Source organism: Perissodus microlepis, chromosome 19 (genome assembly GCF_051167445.1).
Source record: "Perissodus microlepis isolate ML-2025 ecotype Zambia chromosome 19, ASM5116744v1, whole genome shotgun sequence".
In the NCBI taxonomy this organism is placed as follows: domain Eukaryota; kingdom Metazoa; phylum Chordata; class Actinopteri; order Cichliformes; family Cichlidae; genus Perissodus; species Perissodus microlepis.
The window spans coordinates 4,430,478-4,447,164 of NC_140479.1; the positions used below are offsets into that span (position 1 = coordinate 4,430,478).

The 16,687-nt window shown below is 40.4% G+C and overlaps 1 protein-coding gene across 1 annotated transcript in view; it reads right to left on the bottom strand.

The window, feature by feature from the left end:
- The window catches only part of prkd1 (protein kinase D1), an 82,654-nt gene that overhangs the window by 24,934 nt on the left and 41,033 nt on the right, over positions 1–16,687 (bottom strand). The window contains exons 8-15 of the mRNA XM_084914032.1: positions 13,376–13,577; positions 13,169–13,292; positions 12,163–12,240; positions 11,650–11,817; positions 7,642–7,753; positions 6,692–6,744; positions 3,417–3,489; positions 2,067–2,173 (exon numbers count right to left, since the gene is read on the bottom strand). Of these exons, the coding sequence (XP_084770158.1) occupies positions 2,067–2,173; positions 3,417–3,489; positions 6,692–6,744; positions 7,642–7,753; positions 11,650–11,817; positions 12,163–12,240; positions 13,169–13,292; positions 13,376–13,577 (917 nt within the window). The remainder of the gene's footprint in view (positions 1–2,066; positions 2,174–3,416; positions 3,490–6,691; positions 6,745–7,641; positions 7,754–11,649; positions 11,818–12,162; positions 12,241–13,168; positions 13,293–13,375; positions 13,578–16,687) is intronic.

Sequence of the window (16,687 nt, forward strand, 5' to 3'; positions counted from 1 at the left end):
CAGACATCACATGGGGTTACAAGTCGGAGATCGGTAGCGTTACAGAAAAGAACACTGAAATGTACACAACAACGGGAGGGTACAAGAGGAAAAAAAGAGACCTCCACTCATGCTGTGCTTCCATGGTAGGATGCACAGCATGAGTGGATAAACTCTGAAAACTGTACATGCCATGTCTTTGTAACATTTTTAAGGGACAGTGATAACAGAGTTCAAGAGTTACCTTGACGCTGTCACAAGAACTGTCTGTGTTCTCACTGCATGTGTCTAGGTTCCAATGACAGGCACCTAAAGGTCTTTGAAGTGTTATGGGTGAGTGAAATAGTAAAACAGCACAGGACTGATCACATATGATGCACATGAGGAACAGAAGTCAGAGACTGCCATGACACAAACACAATATGTAACAAAATAATCTAACGCGTTACAGTCTTTTATCCTAATCTGAGATTAAGACAGAGATCTAATGAGGGGTTTTACATATAAGTAAATATTAGTATAAAATAAATTCATCTGAGCTGTGAATTTAAGAGTGGGAAAGTTATAACATCAAGATTTTCTGTTCAAGAAACGCTTCACCTAATCTTCCAAGATGAAAGATGAAGATAGCTCTGAGGCAGCAAAGGAAACATTTATGTCAAAGGCCCTCATGACTCTTTGCATGCAAAAATGACACCATCTTCCCTGCGTGGGAGCTTTAGCAGCAGTGGCAATGGCAGCACAGCAATCTGAGCCTGGCCCCGATCAACACGTCAAACAAGAAGCCAACACAAGGAGACAGAAGGGAAAGAGATGCAACTTCTGCTCTGCAATAGATGACTGCGAAACAGGGACAGCGTGCTTCAAACGTGGGAAATACATGTCGAAGTCCCTAATCCCACAGATGCAAGGTTTCCCACCATTGCTTTGAATGCACTGACTGGTTTGCAATAAGCCACTGATATGGAATATTAACAATCACGATGGCACTTGCGAGTATTTTTAATGGCCTCGGAGGATGGATAGCGCTGTTTTTGCTATTTTCACTTTCAATAAACTAATATTTAAATTATTATGGCTTTTATGTTGTCATTTTTGGGAAACAGAGAGCATAATATCATGTTATCGTAGATGTATTTGATCAAGAACAAGTGCGCCTGCTTCTCTCCCTGGGAGGTACGGTGGCAAATATATTACTTCTTTACTTGTACTTCCTGTCCTGGCTCACATTATAATTTATATTTAGCAAACCAAAGCAAAAACATGATGCTCATAAGATGAAGAAGAGAGAGCAGGATGGGTATAGCGCCAGGATGTTGAACTTAAGCAGTGCTGGCATGACTTTGCTAAGTGAAAGGCATGAAACACGCAGTTCTGAGAGTGTTAATATAAAGGAATGCCACGGCTTATATTTTGAAAAAAACACTGTCATACTGTAATATGTGTGGGTGGTTTATGTAGACGCTGCAGTTGTATAAATGAGCGTGCTTGTTTGGTTCAATGATCCCATCCAGCCAATCTGTGAAGAGCTCTGGTTGTTCCAAGCTCATAGACATTACTTTATGTCACTTCAGCGAGGATAAATCTGTTTTGGGTGAACATGATATGACTTTATACAATAAGCTTAAGTAAATGTGCCAGTGTACACTGACCACAACTCTCTCTCTAATATGAAGAATGTCAAATTGTATCCACTGTACTTTGCCTCTTATAGAAACGATATTAATGATTAAAGATTCAAAGATCTGAAAGCATCCTCACCCATTTCCCTAACGGCTACAACAATCATTCAAATAAAATGCCAAAAAAGCTGATATGGACCCCAAAGGTAGCAGGAAGCCATTTCCCAAACAGCTCCAGTCTGCTGAGCAGCCAAGCAGAACAGATATCAGCTGAGGTGAACTCAAGTGTGTTTTATGTGCAGGTGTGTGTAGCAGCAGCGGCGGCAGAGCAGGAATATTTTCAGATGTCACACCCCTACAGTGTTGCCACGGTAATGAAGTCGTTCACAACAGGAAATTTTACTCCCTGCCAACAGTATCCTGAGCAGCATGGATGTGTGTGTGTGTGTGTGTGTGTGTGTTTACCTGCAGGATGGCCACCTCATTGCGCAGCTGACTCTCCTGTTTGGTGGGGAAGCGGAGTTTGTCGATGATTTTGATGGCAACGTCTCGGCCGGACTTCCTGTGCTTACCTGCATGGAATAAAACCCCAATCTGAGTCACAAACACACTCAGCTGTTCCAGAATGTAATCAAAGCAACAAGTTGAAGAACCTGAATGTGAGAATTGGTTTTCATGGGTTTAAACACTGTAAATGTAATATTCTTCAATATTCTCGATTTCTGAAGCGTTGGTTAGATAAACTTTGACATCTGAAGAATGTTTCCAAAGTTTATCTTACCTTATGTCCTCCAGGATCCCCTTTTAATGGGAGCTTTTCTTTACCAACATAATCATTATTAATATATGTGTTTAAGCACTACTGTGTTCTACATCCTTATGGTCTTACTTTTAGTATCCTCAAAATCTAACCACATATCTGTGATATGGGTATGGTGTTGGCAAACACATCAACAGCCAAGCCTCAGCTAAGGAGTTTTGAGCTTGTGTGCTTGTGTGTGTGCGTATAATTTATCTGTGATACTGGATTGGAAGAAGAGAGCAGAATTAAATAACTGTAGTAAGTGAAGCTGGTGCCCTGAGATAAAGCTGCAGTGATTTCTACTACAGAATCGTGTCTTTTTGTTGCATGTGGACCTGGCGGTCACAATTACTCCCTGATCTTATCCCATGCTTAAAGATATTTCTCAGGATTATTGAACTTTTTAAACATCGGGCACCACAGATGAAATTCCCAATTTTTTTGCAGTTTTATGTCGACAAACAAAATCAAATAAGGGAAAATCAAATTCCCTGCACTGTGTTTCACAGAGGTTACATTTCATCTTAATGAATCGGGCTCTTTGTGGCACGTTTTACAAAACCTTTTTCTGAAATGTGTTGCTGGCATCAATTTCAAAATGTGCTGATATTTTTCACTGTTTCAACTACGTAACTTGAAACAGCTACGTAAAATGAACATGGTTTTGAAATTATTATTTCTATTTACATTTCCTCGCTTTCGTGAAAATAGGGATGTAATATTTTTTATTACTTATTAATGACAAACAACAGAAACGAATTGTGATTAAGTTTCATGTTGCCCAACTGATTTTTTGTCTCTCTCTCTCTAAGTTAAAACCAAGTAGTATTTCCTGTGTTTTTAGCTGTGCAGAGTCTCATAGACGAAGAATGTGTTCCACAGGAGAATAAAGTCACAGAAATTTAAAAAATACATTTACATGTATTGGAAATAGAAGATTCGTTTTTTTGTGCTGATAAAGAAAACATTATGCATTTGGTGCAATGACAGCGTGTCTCAAATTCAGGTTTTACCTCCATACACAATGCCAAACTGTCCTGAACCAAGAACCTCGTCTGGGAAGATTTGATACACTGAGTTGATGTCCTGGAAAACACAAAACACAGTCTGAGTAGCAATTCATAAATCATCAGATGGGGTCCAAGAAAAGGGTCAAATGAAAGTGAAATAAATGACTGAGACCAGTGTAGCGAAGCCTAAACCCCCTGCCAAAGGATAATGGATGCAGGGAGAGGCTGAAGTTCAGGGTGTCCAAATCTATCAGCCCATGGAGATAAAAGAGCTGGTTGCAGGGGCATGCCACCCTGAGGATGGAACTTAAGTTTAACGTTTTGTCCTCAGTCTTTTTACAAATGGACGCATTAGGAAATGCTTGTTGGGCGATGGCAGAAGTTTTGAAACCAAGCATAACATATGCAGATCCAAAATGAGAGGATGGGAACTAAAAAAAATCCTTTAGTCAAGTTAGCAGAGCAAACACCGTCCCCTATGACGTCACCCATTGGTGCTTTTACTGAGGTGCTCTGGTGTTAACATCACAAGTGACTTTTACCAATTGGAATACAGAATAGGTCCATCCTGAAGCATGACCTTCTTTGGGATTCTGTTTGACTATAACGGGGACAACAACCTACAAAAGACTAATAATAAAAAGGATAATAAAAAATAAAAATCTTGAAACTACTGATTGAGACCATAACCTCATTCTCCTTATTGTTTCCTGAGGTCATAGATCAAATTAAGTGCCAATACAACTCATTTTAAAATTGAGAAGTTTCCCCCCCACCTACTGGGAAAGAAACAATGTCTCAGTCTCAATGAACTGGTCCCACCCAGCTTAACTAAACATTTATAGCCCTACACTCCGACCACAGCACTTAGGTCTACAAACCAACTAAGTTGGATGTTCTCTGAGCCAGGCTTAAATACAGGTGACAGAGCGTTTTTGGTGTCTGCCTCTAATCTTTGGAACCACCTACCATTGCACGTAAGAGCTAACCCAGTCACTCTGTGATTTGTAAAATGCAGTTAAAAACCTGCGTATTCTCTCTGGCTTTCAGCTCTAGCTGAGCTGTATATCATAGCTTTTACTGTGTAAACCCTGTTTGTTGTTTTGATTATGTCTTACTGAGACTGTGTATTTTAGCACATATTTGTTGCTAATTTAGTCATCATTTGTATAGCTTGTATAGTACTTTGCTCTATTAAGTTTTTTGTTTTACATGTGCTACAGAAATAAACATTAACTTGACTTGACTTACATTTTCACACACAGGAGACACTGTAGGTCCTTTTTTATATAAAGTCTATGACAACAAGTTGTAAAACATTCTTATGCACTCTGGGCCATAAAACATACCTTTCTCGGGTTTAAAATAGACTGAAACTGCAAGTTTCTGTAATTAAAGTTTCAGGTCATGGTTAAGTTCCTTGAATGGAAAACTGCAATGAAGGAAAGCAAGGGAGGCTCACAGAAAGTGGGTTCAACAAAAAAAAGTGAATGCATCAATTCATCACCTGGCAGAGAAGATTTCCGGAATTATTTTTTTGGTAGAGAAAGCCTACTGTGCACCTCTCTCAGTGTAACTACACAACGTCAGTGATCCTCCACAGCTTTGACACCAAAGCTGCAAAATATTTTCTCCTTCATTTGTCTGTAATTACGTCTCCTTTTTCTCCCCTGTTAGCTGACAGCCTAATATCACACCTCAAGCAAAGAGAACAGAAATACAATATTATAAACTTCCTCCCCCTTCCCCGAGCTCACTGCGTAATTACCATCGTCACCATGGAAACCGTTTGGCTGAGTGAGTAATCACAGTAATCTCCATTTGAGGTGTTTGAAGACGTGCTCACCTTGGAGACGGCGAGGTGCACGTCTGCATAGAAATGGGACTTGATGTTCTCTGCAGTTGCATTTATATGCAATGCAATGAATAGAAAAATGAATAGAATTTGCAGATATTGGAGCCTGATGTAAATCTTTTTGATGTAAATGTAGTGTTTCAAGCATAGTGACACGCTCTGGGAATCTCTGCAACATGACCCAGGAGTCTTCAAATGCAAATTAAGAAGAAAGTGACAGAAAGCAGGAAAAAAAGAACTGGATGGAGGTGATTTGAGTATGAACAGGATGTTGTGTTGTCTGTCAGAGGTTGAAGATGGGGACTCTGTTTATAAGTGTGGGTATACAAACAACATGTCCTGATGCTGGTTTGAGTGCAGTGTCAGTTGGAGTGCCAGGAAACAAAGCATGAATGAAAGCATGGTGCTGATGTAACATCTAATCCAGATTTGGGTCATCCATGTAAAACATTAGCTGTCCAATATCATCATGTCTAGGGGGACACATCCTACCACATGACTTAACTGACTGACCGTTAGTGGAAGGTTGGGTGAAACCTCAGTGCAAAAATGTCTACCCGAAAATCTCAAATGTTCAGTCAAAGCAAGTCAGTGTCTCATTTAAAATGAGAGAAAAACACAATATGCACTCTTGCCTGATGAAGATTGTGACATGCGTTGTTTGCCCTGTGAACTTGTAGATCTTGAAAGAACACTTTCTTTAACTCTTATTTACAGAGCAGGTATCTGCAAGGAAGTTTATTTGCCAGTGACATTCTGCAATTCAGTGTTTCTCAGCTTTATTACTTTGATCTCAAATAAAAATTGGTTGGTTCCCTTACTTTGTGACATCACTTTCCTGATATTTTATAGGCTAGTTTGAGATTAGTTAAGGAATCCTCATTGGTTAAGAAATTGTCAGAGAAAAGTCATTACCCTCAAGTCTCAAAACACCAAGACAGCAAAGGTGAAAATGCTCAGCACAAGGCTTCATGATATAACATAAGGACTTTACTAACCAGCGGGTATAGACCAGAGATAGACGGCCATGTCAGTAGTTTTAGAGGCTCTTGGTATTCTGATGTCGTCGGTGTCATGGGTGCATGAATGTCTGAACCAAATTTTAAGAAATTCCACTGAACAGTTTTTATTCGCATAGAGATTTCATTTTGTCCTCAAATGCCAGAAAAGACTTTACAAGAGAATTAAACCTTGTAATATGGTGCACGAAGAAGAAGCTTCCTTAAGCTACACCCTTGTTACAAGGGGTCACCACTGCAATGGATAGCCTTACTTCCTGATCTGGCTTTCCAGCTGGACTCAAACCACAAAGCTTTGGCTTAATAAGCAAATATGTTATCGACTACATTATGGAGCCACAGACTTTATGCAAAAGCAATCCAAAAATGTGTGTGTGTGTGTGTATTTGTATTTTTTCTCTTACCACATTCTCCTGGATCTGGCAGTTGGAAACTGAAATACTGATTGAAATCTCCTCTGTTAATGAGAGACACAAGCAAGATTAGAATAAAAAAAACAGGATGACAAAAAACAGTGAATTAGCATCCTCCTGTCATTCTGGGGTCTTTACCTATCAATGTGAATTTGACTGTTGTTGTGATTTTGTATGATTAAAAAAGCATCTGAGATAATATACATTCTGAAACACAGTCTTTCAGTTGTAATGAGATTTTTTTTCATCAACATCAAAAGGACAGATTTGAGCAGATGCACATCTCTCTGTGAAGCAAAAACAATAAAAACAGGGCATCTGTAAAAGGATATTAACTTGTTTACTGTAAGCCACACTTTTGGTGTGAATTAGAAATAAATATGTGATAAATGTGAACCAGTTAGCAATCTGCTAGTTGAGACACATTTCTTTAGTCATAAAAGGTACTACGACCACACTGAAGTGTTAGTCATGATGGTTTGACGTCAGTGAAATGCCTGAAATATCTCTGATGGGTTTTGTGTGGGTGTTGTTGGCCCTGAATGGATCTGAGACTCTCTGGGAGAATTCAGTAGCAACATGGATACAAATACCTGAGTTGAAAGAAATCATACATTGAATTTGTGATTTATCTGTTCCAAATAGTCTCTGGCTGGAGACAAAGTGAAAACTGTACTGGAAATACTTTAATGTGGTTGAGATAGGTGTGACCCTGTACATGTATACAGCTTTGAGACTTCAACTCATTTTTTCAATGAGTGACTGAGATTGTCTACTACTAGTTCATCACTTAATTTGTTGAAATCAAGTGGTTGTAACAGCTATGCAAGCACATTTTTATTTGAACTCCCTTTAAGCTTTTTGTTAAAAAGAAAAAATCTTCAAAAAATGCTAACTTATACATGTAATATTAACAGGCCAATAATATTACAACAACGTACTGTGTCCACTGCGGTGGGAACTGTGGCAAATTCCTGTAGAAACCGCTGGCATCAGAGCATGCTGGATGGCCATTTCCCACATTCGAGCCACATCCTGCCCAACACCGCTGACCTGAAATCACAATTCTGGTACTCACAATTTGATTCAGTAAAAGGACTAGATGTTACAATCCCTGATAATACATTGCTTCAAATGGAGAAAATCTTGAAGGATGGCTGTTATGAGGAAAGGCAGCCCAGAAACTTTATCAGCGGCATACAGCGTTGTGTGCCTGAGCTTTCAGTCTTTTACCCAGGCTAATCTGCCATTTTTTTCTTCCTTGGTTAGGTTTAGGGATTAGGGATCTTATAGTGGACCTTAGATTCATCGGGTGTTTCGGCCCTTATCACTAGACACCCTCATCTAAGGAGGCCCTGCCAGTGTGTCACTGGTTTATGTTATTTTTCTTCTTCTTTCTTCTGTTTAGTTTTCTACAGTTTATTTTCTTCTATCTCATCACTGAAACTGAGAAATAATACTTACCTCTTTAACATTTATGGAACCTCACTTCTTCAAAGGGATAGAAAAGGTGATAGAGAGAAGTAAGACAAAAGGGACAAGATAGGAGAGAGCAGAGAGGATAGCCGGAAGGGGGGCGCCCAATCTGGCTTCCCACACCTCCCTGCCAGATCGGGCTGTACGCTTTACCTCCCCACTGGGAAGAAGAGCAGAGGGGAGAAGAGCAGAATATTTTTCTTTTCTTCTCTTTTCTTTCATTCCTCCTTTTGGTTTCACTACCATGAGGTTAACTGCACAGTCCCCAGGAGGCCCTGAGACAGCTGTATCAGTCAACCAGCAAAATTTCTAATGTTATATTTTACCCTTTTGACGCCCCCTGTTGAGGTAGGCCCACCACGGGTTGATCAATCCTGGGCTTGTGTCTCGCGGTTAGCTGACTGCCTTAGCTGCCCAAGGCAGCCCTTTTTAGTAGGGCTGGGTATCGTCACTGATTTCTAGAATCGATTCAATTCCGATTCACAAGGTCCTGAATCGATTCGATCCACGATTTGATTCGATTCAATTGGATTTGAATCTGGGAAATTTTGCCTCAGACAGTCAGAAATATTATAATTCAGATCAGTACATTTACATATTTTTGTATCTATAAAAAGGAAGCTGACACTTTCGAGACTTTATCAAAGGTGTGAGCGTCACAGCAGATGCCTTTGTGTCAAAGTAGCTGAAGATAAAACACAGAAAAACATGAAGGTTATTTTCCTGGCCTGGGATTTTAGAAAAATATTCCACAGTACATCAAAAACGAAAGAAAACCATTAACAAGCATATGAACATTACCTCTGAAATTACAGCGGTTTTATTACAGACACAGCTGAGCGTTTTGCATTTTGCATAATTTTAAAAAGTTTAAATTTGTTCAGAAGCCTATTGAACGGCAGAAATTAGGTTTTCTTTTCGGAAGTAAGTAAAAGGGAAAAAAAACATCGGCGACAGCGCTATAAACAACGGTAGTCTTGTGCGTAACAAGCAAGCGAATAATGAAGAAAACAGATTTCGGGGATAGACGGGAAACTGTTCTTGAAGTACACTGAGAGAGAGAGAGAGAGAGAGCTGTGCATGAAGTGTGATTTTATTGTGGTGGAGGCAAAACAGCAAAAGTCAGAGTGAATTCATGACGATGTTTATGTGAAGCGTAGTTTGGATCTTCTTTTGCTGCTGGTTCGGTCAATATTGTTTGGAGAGAGAGAAAACTAACAGCTTTAGAATCAGCGCAAAAAGGGCGTAAACACAAAGCGCGGACCCGCCGAAACATCAGAATCAGCAAGCTGTTGGCTTTCAGCCCCGACCGTGTCCGTGCCGTCGGATGAGAAAGTCACATCTCACTGATTCTGATCCGCGGGTCCGCGCTTTGTGTTTACGTCTTTGTGCAGAAGCCGTGTACCTGCTCTCATTTACTGTTTTTAGCTGTTCGATAAAATCGATTCAGGATTTTAATGAGTCGATATCACGTTATCCAAGCCAGAATCGATTTTAATCGATGAATCGATTATTAAAACCCACCCCTACTTTTTAGCCATAGCCAGTGACTGGTCCTCTCAGCAGTGTTAGCCAATTCTCTTATAGCCTGCCATTGCGCCTGTCCTCTGATCCCAATCTCTCTAAGCAGTTTTGCTGTTGTACTGGCAACAAAGCCCCTGCACCCCACTTCCACTGGGCGCACCTTGATCTTCCAGCCTCTGTCCTCTGCCTCAGCTGACAAGTTGGCATACCACAGCTTCTTACGCTCAAATGCTTCCTCAATTGCTTCCTCCCATGGTACCGTCAGCTCAATGACATACGCAAGTTTTTGGGAGTTAGACCAAAGGACGAGGTCTGGTCGCAGAGTAGGTCCTACGATCTCTGTGGGATCCAAGTCCACTTGCATCTGCCAATCCCTGGCAACCTTCAGTGGGCCCAGGTCTGGGGTTAAGGGGCTTGTCCTCGGCCACAGAGGAAGACAAGGGGAGCCCTCATGGCTAATTGATTGGAGAATTCATGCTTTTATTTTGTCTTTTGTTTTTATATATTTATTTTAAATATTTAGTTATTTAGTTCCTATCAGAAAAACATAAATTCACAAATGCAAAGAGTTTAAAAAACAAGTCTTGAGAGCAGTCTGAATCCTGAATGAGACACATAGGAATTATTAGTACTGTACTTTGATCTAATTCTATCTGAAAAGTTTTTTAAAATCGCACTTCATCACTTTAAACAAACTTTAAAAATAAAATTTTAACTTGAAAGTATTTCTTATTGCAGAAATAACTAAGTATGAATGGTAGAAGAAGAATGTAATCCATGTACCAAAGAGGGGAAACGTCACTTTTTCGATTTCTGTCTTTTAGTTTAATATTTTTATAGCTGACATTTTTTGAACTTTCACCCCCTTAATTTTTACACAAATATCTCTCAAATATCTTTCTTAACATGATTGCATTTGAGGGGTGTTATTATTTCATGTCACCAGTGTTGGGGAGTAACAGAATACATGTACCGGCGTTACGTATTTAAAATACAAAATATGAGCAACTGTATTCTGTTACAGTTACTGCTTAAATAGGTGATAATTAGAATACAGTTACTTTGTTGAAATAAACGGATTACACGGCGTTCTTTTCCTGTTTCATATGTTACGCTATCCCCTCTCTAATTTTGGTAATTCCACGCATTGCCGGAAACCCAAACAAAACACACAATAAGAGGCTCTAATGTGAGCGTCCAGTTAATGTTGGTGGTGTCAGCTACACAATGAACCCAGAGCCAGCACAACAGAGCCAGCAGTGAACGGGCAGGAATGCATTTCTTACTTGGAAATTCTGACACCACTTCATGAGAAGAACGGGATGGGCAAAATCTGACCGTGCAATGCAAACTTTGTTTGCCAGCAACCAAGCTGCTCTCAGCATCAAAAGACTCCAACCTAAAGAAACATTTGGAAGTAAGTTCTTTATTTAAAAACTAACATTAGCCTACTGCAACTACCTTGTTTGAGTTATGGTAGCTACCATAGCTATGGTAGTTATGTCCCACTTCAGTATCTTCGATGTACTATTGCTGTGTGATTTATTACTATTACTGATGGCTACAACCTGCTAGCTGCAAATAATCATCACATTTGAACTGAACTGAACTGAATGAAGAAAGATGTAAGAAAGAACAGGGCTGGAGAAAGAGAGATTTTAGTAAGGACTACTCAGTGACATTTGCTAAACTGTGAATTTAAATCTTTCATGTAAATGTGAGTTTTTCAAAATTTTGAAAAACAAATGTGACAAATGTCTTTATTTTGCCAGCTCTGACGTATCCGATTTAAGACTTTGTTGAAAAACATTTCTCCTTAAAGTGTTTGCATGATATCATGCAAGCACATTAAGCATGATATCAAATCTATCAATAATATCAAATGATTATGATTATTATGATCTTAGAGAACCTATCTTGCATCATATCAGATTAAATCTGCATCTCACCAGAATGCTGCTGCCTGTCACAGATGATTCAGGTCTCTGCAGGTTCTCTCCAACATAATAAACCAGTGATGCCGTGGCGATCTCAAAGCAATGAGGATTGGCTCCATCAGGAAGCAGAGAAAAATTCTGAGCAGGCTCCAGAGACAAGATTTCAGACAGAGGGATTTCCTGCAGAGAGGATGAAGTAAAGGGGTCTGGGTGGAATACAGTTTACAGTATCAGCACCAGTACACCATACATGATGTACCTCCTGAATCTGTAGTTGAAGGGTGTGCTGTGTTGCAAGTAATTTACATTCAAATATGAATTAACATATATCTCATACCAGTAGATCACATTGCTCTCAGACTGCTGAGTTTAGAAAGTAGAATAGGAATATCAGGCCTCTCTCAGCAGACTCAAGTTCAAAAAAGACTACTACTGTAAACTTAGCAGTTAGTCTTTAAAAGACAGGCACACCTGCAGTGATGACTTTGCAGCAACAAATAAACTGCTGGAAGGTAGTGGTCTTACCTTGTAATATTTACTTCCTGTGTCGTTCTGAAACAGCGTAATGCATTTACTGTCTAGCCTCCAGTAATGTCTTTTCCTCTGAAACATTGCAAGAGAGAAGAGGAAGAAAAATAAGGGAATACCACAAAGAAAAAAGAGTGACATTAAAGAGCAAAACAACTGAGGAAAGAAAAGAGAGCAAATAAGTATGAAGCAGACAAACAATGACAACCTGTAAATGCCTCTCAACTTGTTTTTAACACTCACGCAGCTGAAGAATTTCAGAACAGCGACACATCGTCAAACCACAAGTAGCAGTTTTCTCAGAAATAACTCTTGCTTCTATTAGGAATGAGTTTAACATTTATTATTTCTCACTATTTGTTTCTTCGATATTTCCTACCATCTCCGTTATTTAAATAGGAAGAAGCACAAACACTTAAGACAATCTTTGTACGATTCAAAGTGTATATTTATAATAATGTGTCAAACAAAGTTGGAAGCAGCACTTTGATTACAAATAGTGAAATATCTGCAACGCGTTCTGTCCTGTTTCTGAGTCCTCTTATCCTTCACTCAAAGACTTCAGAAACAGCATCACAACTGGATTCTTTGCTTGTTCTTGAAATGTAATGAGAATAAACTGTGTTTTTCCACATGGTTCAGGTCTTTTTTTATAATTTAATTATGAATTAAATTATAATTCTAAAGTGTACCATGTTTAAATAATTGGGAAAAATTTAACAATTACACGAATTTTCTCCAGGGTGCTGATTGACTAATCATTAGACTGAGAAGCCACTGTTTCATGTCACAAAGACAGAGGAATCGGTGAAATTAAAGGAGTAGATGACAAAGCTAAGACTGAGGCAAAGCCTGATACCTTCCGAACCAGTGAACAGAACGAAAACAAAATAAACAAACAAAAAACCCTAAGGGCGCTAGCTGTTTGCTTCATGTAAGACAACATCCACAACATGAATGTGGTGAGGTAAATAGACTGTTAAACATAAAAAGAAAGATGTACCAGAGTGTCCTTGCTGGTGTAGTGGACCATCCAGCCCTCTTTCATCACATTGCTGCTCTTCCTCTTTGTGTGTTTGACAGACTGGACGACTCGCATCAAAGGAATGTTGTTGCTGGTGGAGGGGCTTTAAGGGGCACGAAAAAACACAGCCTCAGAAACATCTCAGTACTATATATTTTTCTTTGTGTGTAATTGTTATGTGAGTACCTGATGGCTCGGTTGGACTCATCTAGGTCAGGGTCGTGCATGTCACAGAGATCGCTGGGTCCTGCCTCTAGCAGCAAGCCACTCTCTGAGGCCAGCGCTTCATCCATGTCATCCAAGAGGCTACCCCCTCTGTCAATATCATGGTCATCAAGGCAACCCTCCACCATGAGGGCATCCGATTCTGCACCTGGGCTCAGAAGTTCTATGCAACAATAGAATTCAGGACCTTCATTTTGTGTTTCTAAACCATTCAGAGGTGGACTTATGTGTTATGCTAATGTGTTTCAAACCCTTGTATTGATACATAATCCGAGTGTGCTTAGCTTCAGGACAGGAAATGATGGCCAGAAATTCTCCTTCAGAATTTTAGGTTGAGAGCAGAATTCAAGATTCCATCAATTACATAAAGTAATTCAGATCCTCACTCTACTACCACCACCTTTGACTGTTGGTCTTTTTATGGCTTCCTGTTTTACTTTCATGCCAGAAGTAACGGGACACAAACTTTCCAAAAAGTTCAGCTGTCTTGTCAGCCCACAAGTGGTGTTGTGGAGGTCAAGAGTGTCAGACACTATCATGAGTTTGAAACTAGATCGAAGGAGTGACGTTGAATGTTATCAATTTTAGAATATATTCAACAACCTCTAGAGAGTATCCCAGAGATGAGACAGTAGTGATTAGACCTCAGTAGAAATGTATGTGAAGAGTAGAGAGCTGATGAGGTGTTGGGAAAGTATGATGTAAGGAATTGCAGAAGAGCAGGTAGTAGTGGTGAACACATGCTTTAAGAAAAAACAAAACAAAAGGTGACGTATAAGAGTGGAGAAAGGTGCACAGAGGTTGATTTTTGTAGAAGGCGTCATATGCTAAATTGGCAATACAGCTAACAAGGCTGTAAAACAGGACCCAACACTGACAAGTCTAAAGTTCAACAGGTTTATTGAGTTAAAGTAAGTGAGAAGTTAAAAGGGGAGGTAAACACCCGGATTCCTGACAAAACAAAGCAGGTAGGAGGACCTGTCACTGAGTCACTGAGAGAGTTAGCCTTGGATAATCCACAGAATAACTCCAGAGAGTGTTGTTTAGAGTGAATTTGACTGCCTACTTGGTTGGTCTGGAAGAGATACTTGCAGGGGGACAGAGTTGTAGGAAGGTGAAGAGGCAGGTGAGTTGAAATTGAGAGTTTCTTGATCAAGGATTTCAGGAGGAGAAGACCAGTTTGACAGAGACAGTTAGGGGACACTGGAGGTGGAGCTGCTCTTAAGGCAGGGGACCACTGGGACACATGGCAATGAAGGTGTTACACTTGAAAGCTTGTGTCACCACAGGAGACACGGAGGAGCCAGATTACCAGTTAAAGGAGGCATAAAATCTGGTGGAGAGTGAACCCTGGATCTGGTCATACCAAGATCTGCCCAACCCAGCATAAACCCAAAACAGCAAACAGACCGGTGAAGGACCATGACAAAGATTGGAGACTGCAAGGTAGTATCAGAATTCTAGCTAGGCAGCATTGGATGGTAGTCTGCAGGATGACTTTGGAACTCAAGAAGAGTAAGGGAATGAGGAAAGGACCAAGTTATGGAAGTTGAAGGAAGAATGTTATGCAGCATTTAGGAAGGAGTTAAGGCAGGCTCTGGGTTGTAGGGAAGAACTGCCAGATGACTGGGAAAAGTACAGCTGACGTGGTTAGGGAAACTGCCAAGAAAGTATTTTGTCTAGAGCCACTTCTTGCTCTGGCCCCTTTACACTGAATACATGTGCGAATGAGAGACAGGTAGGAGTAACAGTGAAACCGGGGCAAAGGGAGTGAAAGTACATGACTGGTCCATTACCAGGGATCAATCATCCAGAGCATTGGTCAGTGCACAAAGGTGTTGGTGGAGATGAGTGTCAGGGTTGAATGGACAGAATGGACAAAATTAGGAATAAGAATTAATAAAGCAACAGAGTGATAGCTTAGGTTGAGTTGTTTGGAGACAAAGCTAGAGAGGCAAGGTTTAGACATGTTAGACGTGTGCAGTGGTGGGATAGTGACTACATTGCGCAAAGGGTGTTGAACATGGAGGCAGGAGGGAAATAGGATAAGCACAGAAAAGATACATGAATGTAGTGAAAGTGCATATACAGAGGGTTGGTTGTGAGAAGGATACTAGGGATAGCAAGAGACTGAGCCAGATGAAACACTGGGAGAACCCCTGAAGGAAGCAGCTGAAAACAGTGGAAGATTCTTTCTATGTCAGCAGTTCTTTAGATATCTTGGGTTCTTCTGGCACCTCTTACATGAATCATTGATGCAGTCTTAGAAGAATTTTGGTAGGCCAGCCACTTTTGGGAAAGTTCACGACTGGTCCAAGTTTTCACCAGATGCTTTGACATGACTTTAAATCATTCATGCTCAAAACCTTCCAACATGGCTGATTTAAAACAATTCTACAAAGATGTGTGGGCTAAAACCTTTCCACAGCAATTTAAAGACTGTTTGCCAGTTATTGCAAATACTTGATTGCAGCTTTTTTGGCCAAGGAAGGCTTAGGTTGAGAGGCAGTTACTTTTCAGGCATGTTTGGCTTCAGCTTTTTTTTGTTTAATATATATATATATATATATTAGGGGTGCAACGATACTCGTATCGATATTGAACCGTTCGGTACAGTGCTTTCGGTTCGGTACGCATATGTATCGAACAATGCAAAATTTTTAATTTATTTTATCAACTTTCCTTCTGACGATGCTGTCTGTGTTGAGCGCTCAATGGATCAGCGCTCGACAGTGCAGCCTAGGCGGAGTAGTCGAACGCAGATTCACTGAGCGCAGGGCAAGCTAGCGAGACAGAAGTTAAGCTCTCGTTGCAACATGGCAAATTGAACCTCCCCCACCCTAATTCAGATCTGGCGTTTGGAACTATTTTGGTTTTCATGTGACGTATGACCCTGAAGGTAAGCGCGTCATGGACAAAAGTAAAACAGTATGTTGGATGTGCCACGCAATGCTCAATTACATTGGTGGGAACTAGTGTGTTAGCGCAGTTTGCTCGTTAACGTGTTGGCCGTCCAGCCCCACGCACGGGGCGATCCGCGGTAGCTCGTTAACGGAGATTTGCCGTGTTGTGGCGTTAACGTCATTTCAATGAGATTAACGCTGACAGCACTAGTGGGAACACAACGAATATGACTGCACATTTACTCCGACAGCATCCTAGTGCAAAGACAAGTGGAAGCAGACAAAAACAACAAGCACGCATGCTACAAACTTTACCCGAGTCATTTAGACAGCCGTTAGCACATGATTCTCCTTATGGGGACCTGATATG